This window comes from Bison bison, unplaced genomic scaffold (genome assembly GCF_000754665.1).
Source record: "Bison bison bison isolate TAMUID 2011002044 unplaced genomic scaffold, Bison_UMD1.0 scf7180017864321, whole genome shotgun sequence".
NCBI lineage: Eukaryota > Metazoa > Chordata > Mammalia > Artiodactyla > Bovidae > Bison > Bison bison.
This window is the reverse complement of record NW_011494893.1, coordinates 1,599,679-1,608,085: the sequence shown is the minus strand read 5'-3', so window position 1 is coordinate 1,608,085 and position 8,407 is coordinate 1,599,679. Positions and strand designations below refer to the sequence as shown.

Genomic DNA, 8,407 nt, shown 5'->3' with positions numbered 1-8,407 from the left:
CCCTGCCCCGCCCCGCCCCCGGCCCCGCCCAGGACACTCCCGGGGCTCCGCCCCTCCCCTCCCCAGGCCCCGTCCGGCGTCCGTCACTCACCCACGTCCTCGCTGGCGAACCTCACGAGCCGCCGGGCCACGTACAGCGGGTCCTCGCCGCCCTCCAGCATGCGACCCAGCCAGTAGAGCGCGGCGCTGGAGTCAGAGCCCCGCATGGACTTGTGCAGCGCCGAGATGCAGTTGTAGTGCTCCTCCCCTGCACGCAGAGCCCCACTCAGCCCTGCGCCTGCCGCGCCGCAGGCCTCTCCCCGCTGACCTCAGGGAAGCCCAAGCCAGCAAGGGACCCAGGAGGGCCTGAGCACGGTGAGCTCCGACACCTCCCTCACCCGGCCCCGCGGAGGGGCTTGTGCTGCCGCCGCTGCCGCCGAGGGACGCGGGGCCGGGGAGGCGGTGCTGATCCCGCCCGCTGCAAAGGGCCTCGGTCTCACGCTTCACCGGGTCCACGATGAAGGCAGCACGCTGGAGACCCCACTTCCTTCTAAAGGAGTGGAAATCCGACTCCAGCACGACGGCCCAGAATCACACACACCCTCGTCTACAGGGGACTCTTCATCGCCCATGTCTTTTATAAAGACACACAGACTGCTGTGCTTATGATGTCGACTATTCCAGCTCAGAGATTAAACAGGAGCTGGTGTCAGGTTTGGTATCTGTAAATACGGTTTTATGAAAACAGATAAATGCACATGGCAAAATTCATTTAAAAAAAGAATAGCACAGAATAAAAGCACCAATTTCTACGTAAACTTAATTTTTAATTGTGCCTTTAAGAATTAAAGTGAAAGTCGCTCAGTCGTGTCCAACTCTCCGAGACCCCTTGGACTATACAGTCCATGGGATTCTCCAGGCCAGAATACTGGAGTGGGTAGCCTTTCCCTTCTCCAGGGGATCTTCCCAAACCAGGGATCGAACCCAGGTCTCCCCCGTTGCTGGCGGATTCTTTACCAGCTGAGCCACAAGGGAATTAAGGATTTTAACTCTCATTAAAGAACTCCAACTGAACCAAGCTACTTAAACTAAACACACACCTGAGTTCCCACGATTCCACACCAGCTGTCAGCCCCCTGGTCAGGAGGCAGAGCTGTGCCGGGAGGCTCCAGGCGGAGCTGCCTGGGGGGCCGGGTGCTCACTCACCTGCCCGGTCGTACAGGATGTGTGAGCGCTGCAGGCCCTCCTTCACGTCGCTCTCTGTGACCAGCACACGGCTCGGGGGGTAGCTCTGCCCGCCCTTCTTCCCAAAGGTCTTCCGGGCGCTCAGCCGGGCCAGCACAGCCAGCTGCAGCCCGTTCAGCCCGGCCCGCGCGTCCCCGTCGCTCAGGTGGGCCAGCGTGTCCACAGCCTTGTCCTCGATGAGCACTGAGGACCTGCAACACCAGCGCATGTCACACTCTGGACACCCCCCTCCTGCAGCACGCTGTGCCTCTCATCCCCGAAAGGCCACTCCCGAGCTGTCCGGGACCCCGAGCCCTGGTGTTGGGGCAAGCCTGTGCTGTTAGCGGCCAGAGACAGCTCAGCTGAGCAGAGCCTCGCCCTTGAGTCCCGAGCTTATTTCACCTGACGTTTGGTCCTTTTCCATCCGACGTTCGGTCCTTTGCATCTCCAGGTTCCACATGCATGAATTCAACCGGCCTCGGACGTAAAGTATTAGAGGGAAAAATTCCAGATAGTTCTAGAAAGCACAGGTTGAGTCTGCTGCACACTGACAACCAAGTACAAAGCATTCAGAACCTATGTGCAACGACCTGCTGCTGCTGCTGCTAAGTGGCTTCAGTCGTGTCCGACTCTGTGCGACCCCACAGACGGCAGCCCACTAGGCTCCGCCGTCCCTGGGATTCTCCAGGCAAGAACACTGCAGTGGGTTGCCATTTCCTTCTCCAATGCATGAAAGTGAAAAGTGAAAGTGAAGTTGCTCAGTTGTGTCCGACTCTTAGCGACCCCATGGACTGCAGCCTATCAGGCTCCTCCATCCATGGGAGTTTCCAGGCAAGAGTACTAGAGTGGGGTGCCATGCCTTCTCGGTTGCAACAACCTACACATGGTTTATTTACATCCTGTTAGGCGTGATGAGTCGCCTAGAAACAATGTTGGGAGAAACAAACATATGGGAGGATGTGCTCTGGTCCTAGGCAAACATCAGGCTGTCACAGAAGGGGCCTGCGCATCCTCCAGTCTCGTGTTCTGGTGTCCATGGGGGTGGGGGTCTCTGGATCCAATGCCTTGCAGATCCTAAGGGACAAACTCTATAAGCACATCTTCATTTTTGTCCCCAGTCCCTCTGGGCACAGCAGCACCCAGGAGCTGGGCCCTGGGCTCTGGTCTGGGACACGCTGCCACAGGGGTACTGACCACGCGTGGACCTTCGTAAAAAAGGTCTAACTGTGACTCCGAGTCTAACTGAGCAACTTTTCCTATTCTGTCTAGTTAGACAAGGTGTCCAACACTTTTAGCTATGTAGAGGGATCTTATTCTTTCTGGCTAGCTGCATACGTACAAAGTGAAATATAACTGTTCAAAGTTACAGCTCAGCCGTGTCCCTGCCAACCTTCAGCTGGAAATGTCACAGCAATTAATAAATCAACGCGGATCATCTGAAGCAGCTACCTGGAGAACAACCCCGAAGGCCCCACTGGGCTGGGCAGGGAGTGCTCAGAGGGCGCCCTGCCTCCCTGGGGGGACAGCGTCGAGGACCCCAGGCTGCACTTGCCCTTGAAGGCCCACCTCTGGCGTCTCCCAGATGCCATGTCTCTGAAGAGACTCCTCTTCAGAGCCTCCCAGCTGCCTCTCCGCCCCCAGGAGTCGGCTCACAACGGACGGCTCTCCCGTTGGCCCGGCCGCCCCTCCTGACCAGACACTCACGATACACACCGAGACCACAGCGCTGCTCTTTGTAGAGCTGACAGCCACTTCCAAAGCGGATTCTGGACGATCTGGAGAAACACTAGACCCACACGAAAGACAACCCACAGTAGACAACCCACACTGGGGCCAGCAGCAGAGGAGGCGCGGTGGCTCGGGGGAGCCACGGGAAGGGCACACCTGCCTGTGTCTATGCGTATGTGTGTATATGCTTGTGTGTGTGTGTGTGTGCGTGTATAAGTGTGTATATGTGTGTGTAAGTGCGTCTCTATGTGGGTATATAAGTGTGTATACGTGTGTGTGTATAAGTACATGTTTCTGTGCGTGTATATGTGTGTATAAGTACGTGTGTCTCTGGATATGTGTGTGTGATATATGTATATGCGTGTCTGAATAAGTGTGTATAAGTGTGTGTGTCTCTGTGTATATGTGTGTATAAGTGTGCATGTATATGCGTATGTGTGTGTGTGATGTGTGTAACTGTGTCTGCACAAGTGTGTGTGTGTGTGTGTGTGTGTGTAACTGTGTCTGTACAAGTGTGTATATGTGTGTCTGTCTGTCTGTGTGCGGCAGGCAGACCCACACGGCCTCGACACCTCGCCCCAGAACTAGAATCCGACAGCCTTTCTCCTCGGAGCCGCAGGCAGCAGAGCGCCCACAGGACCAGGTGCCAGGGGAGCGCGGGGCTGGAGGCCTAAGCCAGTGTCGCAGGGCCGCCCTTCAGAGGCGACTGGCTGCAGCACAGGGGTCCCTAACCCACAGGGCCTGGTGGACGACAGGCCCCACGTGTGCACACCGAGTGGGCCGACTTCAACTTCCCCACAGCCTCAGGATGGAACGTGTATTTTTAAAAACTGAGACAGATGGGAAGTATAAAAGAAAACAACACCACAAATCCTTATCTGCAACACCCAGAGAGGACAGCAGCGGCCAGGGCGCTTGCTGAGCCCCCTCTGCGAGCCACCCACCCACTAACCTCTCACCTCACTGAGCTGGGGGTGGGCCTGGGGGCAGGCAGAACCTCTGGAACGCCCTGTACCTATCTATCCTGTGACCATCCAGTCAAGCTTCGAAAACAAAACTGGGTCATATCATACAGAGTCTGCAACCTTCATAATAAAACGCTATTTTGAAAAGCAAGCCAGGTACTCAGAACTCTCAGTATTATCCTTTTACAAAACAGGCATCATGGAAACTGTCAACACCAGAGACAAAGGGGTGGATCACCGTCGCTGTGCCACCATCGGGTCAGCGCCCAGGGGCACAGACCGCCCTTGTGAGTGACTGCACCTCGCATACCCGGGGCAGGAAGTGGGCAGAGGACAGGCATACAGGCGGTCTCAGAGCCCATCCTCACGGACAGGCGGTGAGCGGGCCTCGTTCGTTATGAAAAAGGCCAATGAGCAGGCTGCGAGACAGCCTTTAGAGACGGAGAGTTTTCCACAGTTGGAAAATGCAGTCCTCCCCTGAGTGTTTGAGGTCTGCTCTGCTCCACCGTCATCCCTTCCATCAGGTCTGGAGTCATGGGCACCAGGGTGAGTCCACCTGGTCTCCCAACGGCTCCTCATCCCCTCTTTCACACGAGCCACATTCCAGGATCACCCATGTCCAAACTTTAGTTTTTCTAAACTTTAGAAAGTTGGAGTAATAAAAGGCTGCTCGGGACAGTCACGAGGCAAGTCTCCGGATGGGAACTGACTGCCAAGAACAACACTGCACAGAGGTTCCAGCCGCGAGCCAGTTCCCTGCAAGCCAGGTCCTTGCAACCCTGCTGACACCACGCGGGTCCTCAAGAGGAGTAAATACGCTGAAACCCCTCGAGACCTCAGGGGAGGGTGAGGAGGGGTGCTCAGGCCCAGAACAGACAGGGAGGTGTTCAGGGACCTCAGCAACCAGCACCCAGAGAAAAGTGTGCCCTGAGTCCGGAGACGTGCTTTCACGACTGAAGCTTCAATGATCAATGCCCTCAGGCCCCTCTCGGCTCCTCAGTCCCGGCGTGGGTGGCTTTCCCACCCCAGCTCCACCCTCAAGCCATGCAACCTGGCCCAAGTGGGTCCCTGTCCGTGTCCAGGATTTCCTGCACCCCAGGTAATTCCTCCCGCATCTGGGACAGGAGCAAACGGCAGAGGCATGCTTCTAACCCAAATAAGGAAAGATCCCTGCTCCACGTAAGGCAATCGATGGCCCACGATTCACACGCCTCTCACGATACAGAGACATCACCCGGAGCAAACGGACGGCCTTTAAGGCATCATTTTCAGTTAGTTTCTTTCCTTTTGTGGAATTGAGTCTGACTTCCAGAGTGCACAACAATCACCCTAAAAACACTCGAAAAAGTTTACGGTAACTTTTACACTAATTCTTACTCAAAGTTTTACAGGGGAAAAAAAAAAAAAACCTGCAGGAAAAAGAAAACTGGAATCTGAGTACAAACTCCAAAAGATTCATGACGTAAGTTTCTCCTATGAAGAAAATAATCAAAAAGCCTCTCCAGGTTTTCTGAGCCTTGATAAAAAGGTGTGCCAGGAAAAGCCCAGAACCTGTCAGCACCAAGGCAAACGCCGAGAACTAAGCCAGGGGCCAGGCGGCCAGTCAGAGCCGGAGGAGCCTCGGGGGCGCCCGGACGGGTAGTCTCTCCATCTGCAGAGACAGGGCAGCCCCTCTGCAGCCCAGCATCACACGCACCCGTCCATCCTGGAAGGACACCCTGCTCATCCGGCCCTCCAGCCCAGCCAGGGGCTCCCCCCGGAGCCAGAGCTGCTTACTCGGAGCTGCTGTTGCCGCCGTGGCTCAGAGGGTCAGCAGGGCGGCTGGAGTCCAGCACCTGGATCCCCAGGGAGTTGACGGCCCGCATTAGGATGGTCACCACAGCCTCCACGGGGAGCTTCTCAAGCACGATGACTCGGCAGCGGCTCAGCAGAGCAGCATTGACCTGGAAGGAGGGGTTCTCCGTGGTCGCCCCGATCAGGGTGATGGTCCCACACTCCACGTGAGGAAGGAACGTGTCCTGATCAGGAAGGAAAACAGAAGACGCTGACCTGCAGGATCAGCCTGCAGGATCCAGGGTGAGCTGGCTGTTCCTTCTTTTCCTAATCCTGAGTTCAGGATCCGATCAGCAACTTAAGCTGTCCACTGAGTCCTGATGTTTCAATTACAAATGCCTGAAAATTGGAAACTTGACCCAAAGTAGTTTTTCTCATATCAACAGCCCCGGGATACACCTACAATTTCATTTATCAGACAGAGGAAGCATTTTCTGGACACCAAGAAAATGCTAAGAAAAAGTGAGGGTAACAGGCGTGAAGAAGGGCGGAGGGCCTGGGCTCCTGGAGAATTAGTCACCCCCACCCTGAACCCTTGTGCAGTGACCGCACAGGCTTCACACTCAAGTCCACATTCACAAGGACCAGAAGGAAGAGCACGTACCTGCTGAGACTTATTGAACCGATGAATCTCATCAATAAAAAGGATGGTTTTCCTCTTGAAAAACCTCTTCTCGTTCTGAGCTTGTTTGATGACGTCCCGCACGTCGGTTGTCTTGGCGCTGGTTGCCGACAACGTCACAAACCTGATGCCGTGCTTCTTGCTGTTGTTGGCTATGATGTGGGCCAGCGTGGTCTGCGAGAGAGGGCGGGAACTGAGACGGAGGGATGGGCACCAGCATGCCCACCAGCAGCCTGGACACTGCGGCGCCCGGCAGGAGAGCCAGCTGAAACAGCTCGGTGTGTGTTTACACACTAAAGACAATGCTACCCATAAAGCAGGAAAAGCAGCTAAAAGCTCAGCTAATCCCAACCTCCTCTCCTTCATGTCTAACTCCGCTGATGCCTTCCGGGGGACGCTAAGATCTGCGGAATCTCTGGAAAGAGCTGCTGAATGGACGCAGCTGAGCCTGGTGGCAGGTGCGACCTCGCCCAGCCAAGAGAGCAGCAACACCGACCGGCGAGGCGCAGACCCCCGGGCCAGGGGGACCACAGCCCGAAGCTTGCAGGCAGTGCAGAAGAGAACCAGCACTTGAACTGGGTGATCAATGGTGACCCTAAACCACTTGTGACCGTCCGCTGTGGACGGAGTAAAGCAGCAGCAACGCCTCCATCAGCGCTTCCCGGGAAGCGATGAAATACAAGGAAAAGTGCTGATCGGCACCTGGCGCTTACGCGGGGCTGCATACACACGCACATGCTCTCATTAAGTTTATTACTACTATCGGCATCGCAGTGCGGCAGTAAGGATGGGGGTCAAGAGGGGCAAATGTGCTCCGGAATGAGTGCCAAGGGGGCATTTCATTTTCTGAACATCACACAGCCCCATCAGACACTGCGGCTGCTCCTCCCCAAGTCCCAGCCCAGAAGCCACACCTGCCTGGCTTGGGACGGGTCACCCACCTCTGCACTGACCAGCCCAGCCCACTGCCTTTCCAGCCACGAGTCCTCTCTGAGTGCGTCCTGCTCACCGCCCCAGGGGTGTTCTTCTTGTTCTCTGCCTCTTCTACCTCTTCCATCTGATTAAAGGTTCTGAGCATCTTAAGTAGAGTTCTCGGGAATCAGTAAGGATGCTATTGCATAGCACCGAGCTATGTGGGTTAAATCTGACCAAAGGAAAGCACAAGACACACAGAGGATGAAGCTAGAAAGAAAAACCAAAGAAAACACCATCAAGGCGTCTGAATCTCACAGCTCTGAGCTCTTCTGCACCTAATGCTGGGTTTTGCTTTCCACTCTGTGGTGCTTTCTCCCTCTTCCAGCAGATAAAATGTATGTATTTAAGCACCGCTTGGCTCTCTTTCAGTCTTAACACCTGCCTCCTTAAGGCTCCTTTCAGACTCCTGCTCAAGTGTTCTTCCAATGCTCTGTTCTCTAGATTGCAGTATCCTAAGTGCCCACCTCTGGGCTTGTGCTAATTTCCAAGAAAGCACTGGACACCAAGACGCACCCAGTCTTCTTTAAAGGGCAAGGCATCATAAGAAGTTATGGAAAACAGTGGATGAAAGCGACTTGAAAAGGGAAGGAGTTCTCAGGTCAGCCCTGTTAAATAAGTACAGTTTCATGGTTTGATGAAGAACTGTCTGCAAGAACAAAGCGAATGAACAAGAAACCCGATAGCTAAACAGAAGGAAGCACAACAGAAATTTAAAATTTTTTGCATTTTTTTTTTTTCCAAAACTGAATGGACACACTCCTGAATGGGAAACTGCTCCAGGCCACCTGTCCTTTCCCAGAGAATCAGGCTACTAACAGCCGGCGGGTGAGGGCGGGGCGGGACGCCTCGGGGCCCTGATCGGACCCCCCCATCTCCCCCCGCAGAGGGCCGGGACGGCGCGCTGACCTTGCCGCAGCCCGGTGGCCCCCACAGGATGAGCGAGGGCACCTCGCTGGCCTCGAGCAGCGTAGTCGTCAGCAGCGTCTCGGGCCCCACGGCGCGGCCCTGTCCCACGAAGTCCTGCAGCGCGTCGGGGCGCATGGTGTCGGCCAGCGGCTTCCCCTCCAGCAGCTGCCGCACC

At 55.5% G+C, this 8,407-nt stretch overlaps 1 protein-coding gene across 1 annotated transcript in view; it reads right to left on the bottom strand.

The window, feature by feature from the left end:
• WRNIP1 (Werner helicase interacting protein 1) overlaps positions 1-8,406 on the bottom strand; it is a gene marked incomplete at its 5' end in the record, with an annotated part of 10,690 nt that extends 2,284 nt beyond the window's left edge. Inside the window, 5 exons of the mRNA XM_010853015.1 lie at positions 92-247; positions 1,186-1,415; positions 5,673-5,914; positions 6,334-6,525; positions 8,233-8,406. Coding sequence (XP_010851317.1) covers positions 92-247; positions 1,186-1,415; positions 5,673-5,914; positions 6,334-6,525; positions 8,233-8,406 — 994 coding nt within the window. The remainder of the gene's footprint in view (positions 1-91; positions 248-1,185; positions 1,416-5,672; positions 5,915-6,333; positions 6,526-8,232) is intronic.
• Position 8,407: the final 1 nt, after the last annotated feature.